The 17,745-nt window shown below is 43.3% G+C and overlaps 1 protein-coding gene across 2 annotated transcripts in view; it reads left to right on the top strand.

The window, feature by feature from the left end:
• ROR2 (receptor tyrosine kinase like orphan receptor 2) overlaps nt 1-17,745 on the top strand; it is a 171,716-nt gene that overhangs the window by 145,214 nt on the left and 8,757 nt on the right. For both annotated transcript variants that reach the window (XR_014139909.1, XM_081802754.1), the window contains exon 5: nt 14,503-14,630. Coding sequence is in view for 1 of the 2 variants with exons in the window: in XM_081802754.1 (XP_081658880.1) it covers nt 14,503-14,630 (128 nt within the window). In the remaining variant the exon portion in view is untranslated. The remainder of the gene's footprint in view (nt 1-14,502; nt 14,631-17,745) is intronic.

Raw genomic sequence — 17,745 nt, 5'->3', positions numbered from 1 at the left:
ATGGACGTTTCTTGACACTCCTGGTTCCTCTTTGTCAACTGTCTCTTCATAGTTTTTGCCTACTGCCCTAACATTGTTCCTTACTGGTTTTTAGTAATTATTTATCTCTTATGTCTTGATCATACAGAAATTAAAATTTTTCTCTCGTTAATCAATAGTCACCAATAGTTGTATGGTTTTTGTGCTGTCTTGTGAAAGAACACCCTAATTTCCTTGAAAAATTCTGATGGTATTTTGATTGGAATTATAATGAATTTTAAGGTAAAGTTGATGAAAATTAACATCTAAATTGAATTGCCTGTCAAGGTCCACTTTCTTTGAACTTTTCTTTTTCTCCCCAACATTTTTTTTTTTTATTTTATTTATTTATTAGACAGAGAGAGAGAGATAGCAAGTCCAAGAGCGGGAGGGAGGGCAGAGGGAGAGGGAGAAGCAGACTCCCCGCTGAGCAAGGAGCCTGATGCGGGACTTGATCCCAGGACCCCGGGATCATGACCTGAGCCGAAGGCAGACGCTTAACCGACTGAGCTGTCCAGGCGCCCGAGATATTTTTTAATACAATACTATCACTTTCCCTCTAAGTGCCACCCAGACGCCCCCTACCTTCTTTTTAATTGCATTTGCTAGGAACCTCTTTTACTGTTCTTGTCTCACTTTTTTTTTTTTTTTTCCCAACCTTTCTGTGTTGCTTTATGCAGGTGTCTTGTAAATAGCATGTAAGTACATTTTTTTGGAGGTTGGTGAGGAGGGTTTTCCGTTCTGGAAGTGCAGGGTGTAGTGTGTGTAAGTTAAGTTCATTTTATTTTTATTTTTTATTTTATTTATTTTTATTACGTTAGTCACCATACAGTACATCGTTAGTTTTTGATGTAGTGTTCCACGATTCATTGTTTGCGTATAACACCCAGTGCTCATTTTAACAAATGTACAAGATTCATTCTGAGTCAACCCCTCTTTAATCGGCCTTGTGCCTACTGAGTGAAGGTTAGTTGTTTCAACTGGTGCAGACCATCTTGCGGGAACATCTGTCCCTGTCTCCCTGTCCCTGTGGGCGTGAGTCCTCCGGTGGCCACGATCTGGGAGTGGAATTGTAGATGTACATCTCCCACACCTCCAGGTACGGCCAGGCGCCTAAGGAACCTCCCAAGTGGCTAAGGAACTCCTGGTCCGTCCAGCAAAGCACGAGTTCTTATTTCCCCACATCTTCCAGCATGGATTATCAGAACCTAACATTTTGCCCGTGTCTTGGGTGTCAAATAGTAATGTAGAGCAATTTTACATTATATCTCACTTCTCTAGTAAATAGAGAAGTTGAACATGTTTTGTTGGCTTAATAGCCACTGAATTGCCCGTCCATATGCAGTCTGTCTCTTTATTTGCAGATTCCGCGTTTGCACGTTTTCTTACTCGTTAAAATTTCCTTCTAACTCCGAATCGGTCCTCAGGCTGTTTTTGCTGTCACTCATGGACGTGTGCAGAGCAGTGAAACATGGTTGTCGCTCATGCACACGTTACAGCTGAGGTCTGTGTTCTTGTCTCAGCTACCCCACGGCAAACACTGTGTTTTCGCAGCCTGTTTGCATTTTGTGCTTTCCGTGGGTGATTTCGCTGTGTAGGACGGCCCTGAGCACAGCGCTTAAGTGCTCTCTAGAGTTCCCGAGCACCAGAAAGCTGGCATGGGCCCCATGGAGAAAACTCGTGTGTTAGATAAGCTTCCTTCAGGCGTGAGTTACGGTGCTGTGGGCCCTCAGCTCGACGTTCATGAATCACCGACACACATAAAACAAGGTTATGTATTGATTGGATACTAAAAATGTTATGACCCCAGACTTGCAGAAAACCATCTCTGTATTTCCAGTAGGAGCCGTGGTTCAGTATTTTCTTATTCAGTGTTTGCGACGCCCTTATAGAAAATAATTACTGCAAATAACCAGAATAGATTGTACTTTACCCATTTTTCATTAGGTTATTTGTCTTTTTCTTATTGATTTGCAAGAGTTTTAAACTGTATTCTAGATAACTTTTACATAGCTTTTACTCCATCTGGAATGATTTTTATGCTGGTATAAGCTGGGCCTCTACTGTAATATTTTTCTATATCAGTGGCCTAGTCTTTGGCACCATCTAATGAACAGCCCCATCTGTATTCATTAAATTTAATGTCACCTCTGTCATGTGTGAAATTTCTGTACATGTGGATCTGCTTCTGAGCTCCATTCTGTTCCAGTAGCTCCTGTACTTGGAATAATATCACAGTATTCGGACAGTATAGCTTTGCAATATATCTTGATATATGTAGAGAAATTTTCTCACTCTGCTGCTGTGGACTGAATTATGTCTCCCCCCATCCCACCCAAATCACACATTGAAGCCTTAACCCCCTGGGCCATGTACAGTATTAGAGGTATGGCCTTTAAGGAGGAAATTACAGTTAAATGAAGTCATAAGGGTGGGACCCTGATCCTATAAGGACTCATGTCCTCACAAGAAGAGGAAGACCTGTCAGAGCTCTTTCTGTCTACCGTGTGAGGACACAGCAAGAAGGTGGCCGTCTATAAGCCATAAGCTGAAGAGCCTGGCACTTTGATACTGAACTTCTCAGCCTCCAGAACTATGAAAAGTCAGGTTGACCCGTCTGGGCTATTTGTTACGGCAGCCTGGACTGACTCATACATCCCCGTTATTACTCTACCATTTCTTTTAGATTTCTTTGCCGTTGTCTTTTACTCTTCCATCTGGATTTTTGTCAGTTTGTATTTTTATTGGAATTGCATAGTAGAAGTCTGATTTTTGCAGTTACTTTTTCAGATACTAAGGTGATTCTGTGTTTTTTCTCCTTTGAACATATTAATATTATGCTACGAAATAAAGCTCCTAGCGTTGAGTCGCTTTACAGTTCCAGCCTGAGATCCACTCGATCAGGGTGAGTTATTCTTTCAATGGGCTGCTGAATCGATCTGCTGCTTTGTGCTGGAAGACGACCTTCTATAATCAGGTTATCTTGTAGTCTGATGTGCCCACGCGTGATTGTGATTGTCTTTCAGTAGACTAACCTCCACCTCCTTGGGACATCTCTGGAAATTAACCAAAACCAAGACAGAAAGAGGGGAGGTCAGTGGGCTTGAGACAGATTTGTCCACAAGTTCTCCATTTTTGTCACTGGAGTGTCCCTAGCTCGTCCCATCTGTGACTCCTCTCTTGGGCCATTCCTTAGGCTCTTCCCTTGTTGGACCAGCAGTGGGCCTGTGCCTGCAAATGGAGAGCTGAACAGCGAGTACTAGTGGGGCCTCGGTTGATCCCCGAGTGCAGCGGGAATGGCCGTGGTGACCCCCCTCCAGGCTCACTGCCCCAGCAGCTGCCCTCACACAGCCACACTGGAGACCCCAGCAGAGCGCTGCACCCCAGTTCGCGTGTGTCGAGCGAGGTGAAGGGATTTACCGCCGTAAAAACCCTGCTTTTCCTTTCATGCTTTTGAAGCGAAGGTGCAGATGGGGAACAAAGGCTTTAAGGCCAGGCTGGGACTGTACAGACACGGTTCAAAGGCGCATTATTGCAGCTTACTCAGGTAGCAGCTTGGATAGCATGCGGGGATTAATGGGAGGCGACGTGTCTCATGTTTCATTTATGGGCTCCATTGTCATCTGCTCTTTTGAAAACTAGTTCATGTTCACGGTGACAGGCCCGTACGTACACTGCAGGGTAGCCTGGTGGCATGGGCATGCGGTGGCCGGGGCAGGGCAGGGGGTGGCCCCTGAAACCTGCCCTGGTTCCTGCATTGCTGTCCTGGGCCAACGTCATGGCCACACGTGTGCACAAAGGGAGACGTGTTGTTCTTTTGGACAATTACAAGTTCTGTTAGTGATCGGCCTCTGGGAAATCATCTTCCCTGGAGCCGTGTCCTGAGCCCTTTTCTTACTTCACAAAGTGCAGGTGACTCCAAGGCTTTGGCCGCTCACCACCCATATTCTCATTGCCCTGGAAGCCCCATTCCCGGTCTGACTATCTCCCCATCTCTAGGGGCATCTCCGGGCGGATGACTCAGAGGCACCCCACAGTTGGCATGTCTAAACAGAACTCGGCTATCTGCTCCCTCCTTTTGGGGAACTGTCATAACCGAGTTCAAACTTTATCCTAATTATAGGAAAATAGCACTATTAAAAAAAAAAAACCACACACAAACTGCCAACAAGCCAGTGATTAAAAATGACTTCAGGAGAAATCAAGCTGCCTTGCCGTTGGTAAGTAAACTCGCTCAGGCAAAAGGCTGACACTGAGCATTTGATGTTAAAGCCATTAAACCACCAACCTAATCAAACTGAGCTGGAAGGAGGAGAGAAGCCAGTCTGATATTTTTTTCTCTGTGACTTTTTTTTTTTTAAAGATTTTTATTTATTTATTCATGAGAGACAGAGAGAGAGACAGAGGCAGAGGGAGAAGCAGGCTCCCCGCAGAGCAGGGAGCCCGATGCGGGACTCAATCCCAGGACCCTGGGATCATGACCTGAGCCGAAGGCAGACGCTTAACCGACTGAGCCATCCAGGCGTCCTCTCCGTGACTTCTTATCATGATAGGTTCGATTTCTTGGAAAATGTAACTCCTTAAATCCCATAGTGTCGAACTTGAATAAAAGATAAAAACTTAATCCATTTTAAGATTATGTGATGCAGGCAATTAAGTGACAAAGAGACCATCGTGGGTAAAGTCAGAGAACACACACACCCTCCTTAATTCAGACCACATAGCAACCCAGACGGAAGTGTTTGCACTTTAGCAATAACGATGGTATTAGTACTGGACGTGGAGTAACACAGTAAATGCGTCCGCTTGGTCTTTTTGTTTTCACTTGAGCCCATGCATGAGCTGTTATGCCCTAGTATGTACGGATGAGAGCTTTTCACGCACCGACCTCCAAAGTCACACAAGGAAATACCAACCTTCCAGGGTTTGCCTGGGAGGGACCAACCCCTGAACACAGTAGAGGAGAATTACACTTACTCCCAGTGAACTGGTAACCCCCGAGCCGCCTTTTCTCTGCCCTGGCCACCTCATGTGATCTTGGCCTTGGAGATGGTTTCTGAGAGGTTCTGCTGATGGGGTTTTTATGACCTGAATGTTGGTGTTGGGAGTGTTCAGTTTGACCCAGTCGACACTTTGGCCACATCTAATACAACATCAGCATTAACTGGATGCTAGGACTATTTCCTCTTGGAATTAGAAATATAAAGCATGTTGTCTTATTTTTAAGGAAAGCATTCATTCATTTAACAAATTTGTATTAAGGGCCGACTATGTGCTGGGCCCTGTTCAAGGTGTTGTGAATACAACAATGAATGAAGCAGACAGAAACTAAAAGTTCCTGCCATGGGGTGCTTACATCCTCTTGGGAGACTCTTGTGTCTGGCTTCTTTCATGAAATGTAATATCTGAAAGATTCTTCCTGTGGTTTATTCCTCTTTATTGATGGTAAGTATTCTGATTTATGAAGATACTGCAATATCTTTATTCACCTGTTGATAGACATCTGGGTTTCCAGTTTGGGGCAGTTACAAATAAGGCTGCTTTGAATGTTTGTGTTCAAGTATTTTTGGGAGCATGTTTTCATTTCTCCGGACCATATCCTGGCTGTGGGATTACTGGGTCAGATGGTCAGTATGTACATGAACCATAAGAAATGTCCAATCTTCTTCCCCAGAGTGGTCTTTCCATTTCCTGCTGCCACCAGCAGTGTGTGAGAGTCCCAGCTGTCTCACATCCCCACCAACTTGTGGTGTCACCTGATACTAGGCTTTCAGCATCTTGTGTTGTGATGATTCGTGGTGGTTTAATATATATTTTCTCATCACCAAAAGTGGGACTGTCTTTTCAGGCCGCACTTTTCTGATGTATCTCTTAGGCTTTTGTCCAGTTTTACTGTGGTGTTTTTCTTCCTATTGAGTTACAGGGGTTCTTTATATATTCTGTATACAATTCCTTTGTCAATGAAAAGATTACATAAAATGTTTTCTCCCAGTCTGTGGTTTGCCTTTTTAGTTTCTTAATGCTGTCTTTTGATGAGTGGGAAAATTAAAAAATTTTTTTTAAAAATCTGTTTATTTATTTGAGAGAGAGAAAGCACGAGCTGGAGGGGCAGAGGGAGAGAGAATTGGAAGCAGACTCAGCGCTGAGCAGGGAGCCCGACATGGGGCTCGATCCCATGGCCCTGAGATCAGACCTGAGCTGAAACCGAGAGCTGGCTGCTTAACCCATTGTGCCACCCAAGTGCCCCAGGAAACTTTAATTTTGATAACTCTAATTTATCATTTTTTTTCTCTTATGCATTGTGTCTGAGAAATCTTTGCCTTTGCTTACCTTGATACAATAAAATATTCTCTGGTGTTTTCTTCTATTAGTGCTATAGTTTTAGCTTTTATGGCTAGGTCTCTGATCCATCTCAAAAGCACTTTTTGTGTACAGTAGGAGTTAAGAGTTTAAGTTTATTTTTTCCATATGAATATCTAGTTTGGGGCGCCTGGGTGGCTCAGTCAGTTGAGCATCTGCCTTCGGCTCAGGTCATGATCTCAGGGTGCTGGGATCGAGTCCCACATCGGGCTCCCTGCTCATGGGGGAGTCTGCTTCTCCCTCTGTACTCTCCCTTTCTCTCTTTCTATCTCAAAGAAATAAATAAAATCTTTAAAACAAAACAAAAACAAAAAACCCCTGAATATCCAGTTCTTCCAGCACCGTTTTTAAAATGATTGTCTGGTCCTCCTTAAATGCCTTAGTGCCTTCAATGAAAATCAGTTGACCATAGGTTAGGGTCTATTTTGAGATTCTCTGTCATGTTCTATTGATCTGTCCTTATATCCCAATATTACATTGTCTTCAAAGTTGTAACATTGTGGTAAATCTTACAATCGGATAGTTCAAATTCACCCTCATTCTTCCTCTCTTTCATGATGTGGCTATTCTATTTTGCATTTACATGTAAGTTCTAGAATCAGTTTGTCAATTTCTACAAAAGTCTGAACTGGGATGTTTTTAACTTTCCATTTCGAAATAACTCCCAATTGTACAGAAAAGTTACAAGAAGAGTAATTATAAGTAATCCCATATCTCTTTACCCAGGCTTGCCAACTATGATTTTGTTATATTTGATTTATCATTTTCCTGTACATATTTGTAATTATTCCTTTTCCTGAGCCACTTGAGAATTCGTTGCATTCATTATGCCCCTTTTCCCTTTATACTTCAGTGTGTATTGATCTTAGGATCAATCTATTTCCTTACAGAACAACAGCTTCAAATTCAGGGTGTTATGTGAGAATTGCCATTCATTTTCCAGTTTCTTTAAATGTCCCAGTAATGCTGTGTAGACCCCCTCCCTGGGACAGAATCCTCCCCTTGTTGGCTTTAGTGTTCTTTAATCTGGAACAGGTCCTCAGCCTTTCATGACATTGAAATTTTGATAAATGCAAAGCAGTTATGGCACAGAATGTCTCTGAATTTGAATTCGGCTGATGTTTACAATGGTCATGATTAGACGCTGCATATGCGTTGTTTACTTTAAAGTATATAAGCGATGTTTCCTTTTCAGGGTCACACATCTGGAGGTACGTGATGTCAGTCTGCCCCTTATTGGTGCTATTAATTTTGCTCACTTGGTTATTTTCTCATTATATAGTTTTGTTTCTTTTTCATAATTTAAAGTAATTTGTGAGGAAATCCTGCTAGGATTTTGATAGGTGATATTGTACTTTGGAGAACTGACTTCTTAAAACCATTGAATGGTCCACCCGATGAATATGGTATATTTTTCTATTTATGTAGGTTCTCTTTTCTTTCTCTGTACAGTGTTTTGGGATTTTAAGTGTGGAGGTCTTGTACATATTTTATTAGTTTTTTCCAAAGTATTTCAGCCATTTTTAAGTGTGTAACTCAGTGGTATTAAGTACATTCTCGTTGTTGTGTAACCATCACCACATGCTCTCCAGAACTTTTTCATCTTTCCAAACTGAAACTCTGTATCTGTTGAACAATGGCTCCCCATTTTCCCTTTACCCTGATTCTTAGCAACCATTATTCTACTTTCTATCTCTATAAATTTGACTACTCTTGTGTGCTTTTAACGTTATTGTAAATGACTCTTTTTAAAAAGATTTATTTATTTATTTGAGAGAGAGAGAAAGAATGCGAGCAGTGGGGAGAAGCAGTGGGAGAGGGAGAGAATCCCAAGCAGACTCTGCACTGAGCACAGAGTCCTACATAGGGCTTGATCCCATGACCATGAGATCACAACCTGAGCTGAAACCAAGAGTCAGATGCTCAACTAACTGAGCCACCAAGACACCCCTGGAAACGGTATTTTTTTAAAAATTTCATTTGCTAATTGTTACATAGAGAAATACAGTTGATTGTATTGAGCTTATCCTGTGGCCTTACTAAATCTGTATCAGTTTTAGTAGTTTAAAAATATATTCCTTAGGATTTTCTCTGTAAATTATGACATCAGGTATGAGTAGAAACAGTCTTATTTCTTCCTTTCCAGTGTATAAGCCATTTATCTATGTACCATTTATCTCTCCATTGATCAATTGATCACTCTGTCTCCTGATCATAATGGTTAAGACTTCCATGGCAATGTCAGCTAGAGTTGGTAAGAGCATACAGGTTTGTCTTTTTCAATGTCTATGGGGAAGATGTTCCTTATTTCACCATTAAGTAACATGTTCCTTGTAGGCTTCTGATAGACGTCCTTTTTTAGAGTAAGAAAGTGATTTTTTGTTTGTTGAGAGTTTTGGTAATGAATGTTAACTTTTGTCAACTGCTTTTTCCTTATCAACTGAGATTATTATTACATGGTTTCCCTCTTTGTTTCTGTGTTTTCAGTGGCTGGTTTTTAAATGTTGAAATAACGTTGTATTCTTGGTTAGCCCAGTTGGTTCATTACCCATTTCTCTACTGTCTTTTTATTTTGTTGGGTCCAGTCTGTCCTTGTTTTGTGAAGTATGTTGCCCATTTGGTCAGGGGCATTTTGGTCTGTAATGTCCTTGGACATCCTTGTGAGTCATCTGTATCATTTGAGCTTATAAAATGAATTAGAAAGTATCTCTTATTCCTTTATATTCTGAAAGAGTTTGTGTAAAATTACTGTTATCTTCCTTAAATGTTGGACAGAATTCACCAGTTTCTATTTATTTGGGGCTGGGCTTTTAATCATGGGAAGGGTTTTTTTTTTTTTTTTTTTTTTTTTTTATTACAACTTCAAATTCCTAAAGACATTCAGGGCTATTCTGAGTTTTTATTTCTATTTCCACTAATTTTAGTGTGTTGTGTTTTTCAAGGAATTTGCCCTATTTTTCTAAGTTATTGGATCTGTGCTCATATATTTGTGCATAATGTTTCCTATTTTCTTTTAACATCCGTAGGGTTTTTGGCGATGTCCCCTTTTGCATTCCTGATATTGGTAATGTGTGTTTTCTCTTTTTGTTTTTCAGTTTTTCTAGATATAAGCAATTTTGTTCCTTTTTATTTTTTAAGAACTAACTTTTGGCTTTATTGATTTTTCTCTTCCTTTTATATTGATTTATGTTCTCATCATTAGTATTTTCTAATTACTTCAGGTTTAATTTGACATTCTTTTTCCAGCTTTTTACAATATAAAACCTTATCTAATTTAAGCATTTAAAGCTATAAATTTCTCTTTAATTACTGTTTTAACTGCATTCCACAATTTTTGGTATCCTGTTTTCACTTTTCTTATTTTATGTGAATTCCATTTAAACTACCAATTTTCCTTGCATTTTCTTTTTTGAACCCAAAGGTTATTTAGAAGTGGACTATTTAATTTTCAAATATTTGCAGAGCTTCTAAAGATCTTTTTTGTTCTTGATTTTTAGTTTAATTCAGTGTGATCTGAGATTTATGGTTCTGGTTCTATTAAATTTATTGTGAGTTACTTTGTGGCAAGAATCTGGTCTGTCTGGGTGAATGTGCCCTGTGCACTGAAACATGGATGCTGTCTTGCTGGGTATATTGGTTTACAAATGTCCATTTTGTCAAGGGCAGTGATCAGTGTTTCCACTGTTGTTTCTTCACAAATTTTTTATTTAGTTCGAGGAACTGCTGAGAGACAGGTGTTAACATTTCCAGCTGTGATTGTGGATTTTTCTGTCTTGTCCTCTAGTCCTGTCAACTCTTGTTCATGTATTTTGATGCTCTGATATTAGATATATTAATATTTATATCTTTTTTTATCCTGCTTATTGTTCGCTGACATTGCTTGATTAGTTTGTAACTGTCTTTTAATCAACTCTGGAGAAATGTTGGTGATTATTTCTTCAAATCTTTTTCCCGGCTCCTTGGGTCTCTCTTCTCCTGAAATTTGATGTCACATCAGTTAGGCTCCCCCTTGTACTCGCCCACAGCTCACTGAAGCTCTGTTTATTTTTGGAAATCTTTTAATCTCTTTCTCAGTTTGGAAATATTCTTTTGACTTGTCATGCTTACCACTTTTTTCCTCTTCTGTCTAATCTGTTCATACCATCCAGAGAAAGGTTTATTGGGGATTGTATGTTTTAGTTCTTCCATTTGATTCTTTTACAGTTTTCATGTCTCCTGAAATTACCCGTATCTTCCTTACACTTTCTTCCATGCTTTTTTTTTTTTTTTACCACAGTTAGAGCTCCTGAAAGCCCTGGTCTGCTAAGTCTAACATCTGGATCATCTTTGGGTTTGTTTCTCTTCATGGGTTATACTTGCCTGTTTCTTCATGTCTGCTAATTTTTCATTGTATACTTGAGATTGTAGTTTGTACTCTAGATTTTGTTACCTTCCTCCAAAGAGTCTTTTGTTACTGCCTGTCTATTCGATTACTGTCAGGTCACCTGAATCTTACGGAATTGAGTATCAGGCTTTGTTAAAGTGATTTATCTCAGTTTACTCTTTGTGCTTTTGCTCTGCCCCCCATTATGCCAAGAGATGTAGCCTCCTCTGCGTCACTCAAGCAGGCAGCCCATTTAATATAGGCTGACCCTTTCATAATGTGAATGACAATTATGAAAGTCGTTTTACCCCTTATTAGCAAAATACTGTCTGGGGGGCAAGTTACCTTCTTACACAATGTGTAACTACATTTGAATTTTGACTTTGATTACTTTCCAATTTCAAAGGCGCCTACTTCCCTTTTTAAAGATCATTCATTATTTATATCCAGGAATTTTTCTGTGTTTTTCTTCAAACTAATTTTTATGTTTAGTGTTTACCACTGGGGGGAAGGTGCCCATCAGTCCCTCATCTTCTCAGTCCTTTGTGAAAAGCACTTTCTGTACTTCCTCTCTTTGGTCTCAGTCACCTACTCCTTTCCTTGCTTTTTTTACACAATATTGTAGTTATTTATCTGTCTCCCCTCCTTGACCATGAATTTGTTGGTTTATAAGTTTCTTCTTCATCTCTGTCATTAGGCCTTAGATTAATGTGTGGGGCATTAGGAATGTAGGAGATATCCGAAATTGAATTTCCGTAATATTGATGTTCTGTGATTTGGTAACGTGTGTTTCACTTGTGTGGTTGAAGGGGCTTTACGGATGGCAACTTCTGTCTCAGTGCTTTTCTTTGATCTCTGAGGGAACAGTTTTACACACTTTTCCAGCTCTGTCCCTCTCCAGAGGTCCCAAACTATGGCCAGGTAAAGATAAAATATAATTGTGCTCAAAACTAGAAAGTAATTTCCACTTGTTTTCTCACAAGTCAGAAACCTGAAAGATGTCATTTTCTAGACACTTCTGTTTGTGTTTTTGGACATTCTCTACAATTCAGATTAGAAGCCCACCAAGCTGAGTTAGTAGGGGATGAGATGAGATGGCATCAAGCCCCTTCTCAGCATGTCTTCCCTGAACCCTCACTGCTCTCCCAGTCCCGGGGGGCACCTGACCAGCGGCCATGGAGTAGCCCACAGTGAGGGACCGGGCTTCTATTCCTTGATTCTTGAAGTGGAGAATAGAAATTGCTCACTGTTGTGAGGTCACCCCAAGGGACTGACTGCATCAGATCTATCCCGTGCATATGTGACGTTACACGGAACGTGCATACCTCTTTGATTTTCCTGGTGTGGTGGCCAAGTGCCCTGAGCCACCTGCAAAGAGTGACATGTAGCGCACGCACTGGGACAGAGTTGACTTGCACTTTTGGTGCATTTGTTAAGCATAGGTATTGGTTTTAATTTAATCAACAGTTAACTCCAGCTCACAAAGAGTGAGAAAGGAGGGGGTCGGGTGTGTATTGTTAGCACATGTTCTTGGCTAGTTAAACTATATTTAAGGAATCCTTGACCCAAAGAAATAATGGCTAAGTGAGCTTGCGAGAAAGGGCATCCAGCTCTTGTTGACACCAGAATCTCTTTGTTTGGATTATTTATGGCTCCAAGTTCCTTTCTTTGAAAAAGAGAGTTCTTGCAGGTGCCAAGGAGGGAGAGAGCCCGAGGCGCTGAAAGGATGTTCTTGCAGATCCTTTGTCTCCCCTGTTATGAGCGTCCAGATTTTACATTTGTGTAAAATTTTTAAATACAGATTTTTAAATCCATTTGGTAAAATTGGACACAACAGAGATTTTCATTGGGGGATGGTCTAAATCAGTGTAGGGTGGAATGACGAGTGTTGTCAGGCATAGAGGCTGGTTACAGATTTGCTAGAAAACAAGTGACTTAATTACAGGCCCAAAGCACTTGTCAGCAGTTTGCCCTGGGAGCCCCAAGCCCCCCTCTCCTTTGTTCCCAGCAGATGGAAGCTCTCATATATCTGCTGTAGCCACAGCCCCTGTCTCCTTGGAGCATCCTGACCGCCCTCTGAAAAGCATCGGGGTACTCAGAATGCCTGATCTCATCAGCTGAAGGCAGGACTAACAGGTTCTACAGAATAGAATGTGGCACAGACTCCAGCAGGGCGCTGTGCAGGTCGTGCAAAGGCCCTGGGGAGGGAGTTGGACTGGGGGGCCTGGTGGGAGGGCCATGCTTTTATGAGGCTCCTTGTCCATCCCCCGGGTTTTTAAGTGTGATCCGTGCCATCTACATAACACACTTCTCTGTCATATAATAAGAACATCTCCTTGTACAAGTTATTTGAAGGCCAGACTTTTGGGAATTCCACCCCCCCATTGTTTCCCTGCATTTCAAAGATTTCTCTTGTGCAGTGTAATGGTAGAACACGGTTTCTGAATTATAGTCACTTTCATAAAAGTCTTGCTTGCAAACAACAGAAGTTTATGGGGTGCGCCATAATGTTTCTGTTGTAGTTCACACATAGGATGAGACATATTCATGGTGAACGTTCTGTGTGTATTTGTTCACATATGTGGACATGTACCCACCCATGTGTACACTTCACATTTATAATCCATCTTTCACATTCCATGGCTCTGCTCCCCTTAAAGATGCTGGATTTTTTGAAGTTAATAGATTTTATATTTTAGATCAATTTGGAATTTCCAGAAAAATCAAATAGAAAGTATGGAGAGGTTTCACCTACCATCCCCCAGCGTCCACACCTACAGTTTCCCCGTTAGTAGCATTCTGCATTAGTGTGGTGCGTTGGTTAGAATCGACGAGCCAATATCAATACTTTATGATTAACTAGAGTCTATAGTGTATGTTAGTTTTCACTCTTGGTGTTGTACATGCTATGAATTCGGACAACAGACTCTCGAACAACATGGGGGTTAGGACGCCGACCCCATGCGTGGTCAAAAATCTGTGTGTAACTTTTGACTCCCCCAAAACTTGATTACTAGCAGCCTTACCAATCACTTAGTCAATTAACGCGTATTTTGTGTGTTGTATGCATTATGTATTGACTTCTTGCAATAAAGTCAACTACAGAAAAGAAAATGTTATTAAGAAAATCATAAGGGAGGAAGAGTACACTTATCGTACTCTATTGTATTTATGGAAAACAAATTGCATGTAAATGGACTCATGAGGTTCAAACCTGTGCTGTTCTAGGGTCAAATCAATAAAGACATGTATCTACCATTATAGTATCATACAGAGTAGGTTTCCTGCCCTAAAGTCCCTGGTGCTTTGCTTGTTCATCCCATGCACCACCCCATCCCCCAACCCCTGGTAACCACTGACCTTTTACTGTCCCCATAGCTCTGTGTTTTCCAGAATGCCAGATAGCTGGAATCATACAGCACGTAGCCTCTCCAGGTTCATATTTCACTTAGGATCGTGCATGTAAGCTTCCTCCATGTCTTTCTGTGGCTCATTTGTGTTTGGCACTGAATACTATTCTATCTGGACGGACCACAGTTTATTTACCCATTCACCTGCTGAAGGACATCTTGGTTGCTTCCGAGTTTTGGCAATTAGAAATAAAACTGCAATAAACATTCGTGGGCAGGTTTTTGGGTGGTCCGAAGTTCTCAGTTCCTTTGGGTCAATACCAAGAAAGGAGATGACTAGATGATAAGATGCTGGATTTGAAGAAAAACACAACAACCACCCAGTGTGCTCACAGACGGTATCTCCCCCAGAGACAACTACCACGAGGACGGCTTCTGTCAGCCTTACCGGGGGATCGCATGTGCACGTTTCATTGGGAACCGGACCATTTATGTGGACTCCCTCCAGATGCAGGGAGAGATTGAAAACCGAATCACAGGTAGGAGCCCCACATCGTTGTTGTGAGACCGCGAGCGCAGACCGGCCCCCTTGTGCGTTTGTCATTTCCTATCTTGGACAGTCAGTCCCTGTTCCACGTGTCTTGCAACAGAGACTCAAAGAGCTTCGTTAGAAGCCGTTGGGACTGCCACCATGGTTTACCCTCAGATGTTCCCATCTGTGCGTTCACACCAACCAGCACACTTAAGTGGGTCCACCACATGAGTCCAAAGTCCTGAGATGGCCTGTCCTTGATGCATCGCCAGGGCCTCCTGTCCCTGGGCTGGCCACACCACAGGGAGGCTGGTGCCCACCACACGTGGTCACTTGACTTCTTTGTTCTGCCTTCCCTGACTCTTTCGCTTGGTTAAAAGGTTCACAGGCCCGACTTCGGTGTTGGGGAGAGAGGTGTGCAGGTCAGCGGCGGCACCTGGGGATGCTGCACGGTACTCCCGATGGTCAGCATTCAGGTTCCGGGGACAGTCAGGTTATCGGGTGTTGCTTCACGGCATGAGAAATGGAGCAGATCCCTCGGCAGGGAGCAGCTTGCTCTCTGTCTCTTTAGAAGTACCCATTTCTCGTTGCCTGTTAGTCCTCAGTGTGCTGACTTTTACATGGGGATGTGAAGGTCATCTTGGGGGAAATCCTTTGAGAAGTAAGAAAATGAATTCGACCAAATCCTGTCCCTGCTCTCCCCACAAACACACAGATGTTTTTCTCTCCAGACTCTATAAGGAACGAGAAAAACCTTGTGAAGACGGCAGATGTCCCTGTGCAACTGGGTTTTCTACACAATAGTTCTGGACCCCAGCTGCCCCCTAAGGCCACACATGCTGGGCTCCGCAGGAGACGGGGTGGGGTTTGCAGAGGGGGCTTGCAAAAAAAGCACCACCTTGGTAAGGGGCAAGAGTGAGGATCCTAGGTGGACGCTCACGGAGATGTCATTGACATGTCCTTCTAAATCCAGGTCAGCCCTCCCTTGTCTTTCACCTCAAGCTGGAGGATCTAAGGTCATGGTCATGCAAGGAACTGCCTGCCTGACCGGCCTGTCATTCCTGAGCCCCCTGAGGACAGGGCCAGGTGTCCAGTGAGAAGTAGGAGTACGGCGGTCGTCCAACAGGAAAACGTTTTGCGAACCTTGGTATCTCTCATTGGAAAAGCTTTTCGTGCCTTCTAAAGCAGACCTGCTCAAACCTTTTTGACCACAACATATAGTAAAATGTACTTTAAATAATGATTCCCACAGGTGTATAGCCACACCTGTGTCTCAAAGAAGTGACACAGGAAGCAGGAAGCAGGTTCCAGGAAGCAGACATCATCCTTAACAAAAGCAGTGTGCTTGGATTTTTCTCTTCAGTTCTCTTTCATTAAGGAAAGAATCGATTATAGTCTTAATATGAACCGTGCATTCAGACATCCTCTGTTCTAATCGTCTTGTAAAATGCTAGCCACAGAGTCCAGAATTTTGCATCCCACTAATTGACAAACACTGATTCCAGGCACGAGAATGTCCCCCAGTTATGTCTTCAGGAACTGTGTGAAGCATTGAACAACTCCAATATCTAAGCAGGCTGATTGTACAGCAGTTTTTAGACAAAAGTCTAGAATGAGGATCTCTAGGTTTGTGGATTTCAGAGAGAATAAAGTTGAAGTTGTTCTAGACTGACTGTCTTGTGGTTTAGAGACTGTTGGCTGTGGAGATGTTCTGTTTGGGGAGCATGCTTGTCAGAACGCCTTCCCAGGACTCTGGAAGCTTCCCAGGGAATGGGCTCCAAGAGACCTTCGAGGTGACATGTGGGGAGTGGATAAAGGCGAGGACATGAGTTTGTTGGTCCTTCTGGGTACCTAGAACCATACTTTCAGAAGTAAGCCCTCATGTGCTACGTTCTGAGGGGGGCAAGGGAATAGCGGAGTCACTTAAAGGGTCAACTAGGACACTCTATTGGTCGGTTAGCCCAAAAGAAATGCCAGGTTTGGCTTTCTTGGACCATCTTTCCGTGCCTGGGGGTCACAGCCCACTGCATGACTGGCCCCTGATGGTCACCAACTCTGCCATGTTGGGGCTGACCTGGGTTCACCCCTGGTTCTTGAGCTATCTCCGAGAGACCCTTCACCTAAACCTCTTACCTCTGTGTTCCTCAATTTTAATATTGGCCAGAAGGGACCAGAAGGAGTAAGGACCATGTATTCATCTCACGAGCTATCTTAGAGGCTCTGTGTGGGCCTCCATCCCCCAGTGTGAGGCTTCAACAAGTCACTAGACAGATAAAGACACAGGACCAGAGAGGACTGAGTGACCCACTATCCTGTAGTAAATAACAGGGCAGAGCCAGCAGGGGCTCCCCCGCCAGCTCATCTATTCCCTGGTTCCCCCCAGATAATGGGTGCCCGCAGCGCCACCTTCTGGCCGCACTGGGCACCGCACCACAAGTCCTGGGTAGAGCCGGTGTCCCAGGGACTAAATAAAGTCCAACATGTCCTGTTTTCTCCCCATCTCTGCAGGGTGTGTGGGCAGAGGGGCCTCTCTTTCTTTAGCTGTCCCGGGCTGTCATATCGTTACAAGCAGGGCCTTTGCAGGTCAAAGTGGGTGGGCCTCCAGGCAGTGGGCATGCTGGTCGATGCCTTCCTTTGAGCCCTGATGGCCAAGAGAGGGGGACGGCACCCTCCTGCCGCACGCACTGCTGTTCCCGCTCAGCCCACAGCTGCCACCGCGTCCTCTCATGTTCATTCCTCTCCCGCTCCATCCTGTGTCCCACCTCGAAGGAGCAAACCAGCCGACCCTGGCTCCAGACCCTGGCTCGACCTGCTTCTCTGCTCCCTTTATCCCAAAGCCCCCCCCCCCCCAGGCCTCCCCCCTTTGAACGCCCTCCAGCTGTCTGGTGGCTCTCCCTCTCACCCCTGCCTCTCCCGTTGTCACTCCTCCTGCCGCTGCATTTCACAGGGCCGGTCGCCCAACTGTCTGGCCTACTGTCTTCCTCCTCTGGGGCCACCCTCTCCCTGCTGAAGCCTCCCCAGGCTGCCAGGTCTGTCTGCAGGCCCACAGGACCGGGATGGCAGAAGACCGGGGCTCCAGCCCTGCGCTCTTTTCCAGTCTCTGCTTCTAGACGTCACCCAGC

Source organism: Leptonychotes weddellii, chromosome 14 (genome assembly GCF_054177405.1).
Source record: "Leptonychotes weddellii isolate Sample4059 chromosome 14, ASM5417740v2, whole genome shotgun sequence".
NCBI classification, from domain to species: Eukaryota; Metazoa; Chordata; class Mammalia; order Carnivora; family Phocidae; genus Leptonychotes; species Leptonychotes weddellii.
Note: the sequence above shows the minus strand (reverse complement) of the source record. Positions and strands in the feature narration are given on the sequence as shown.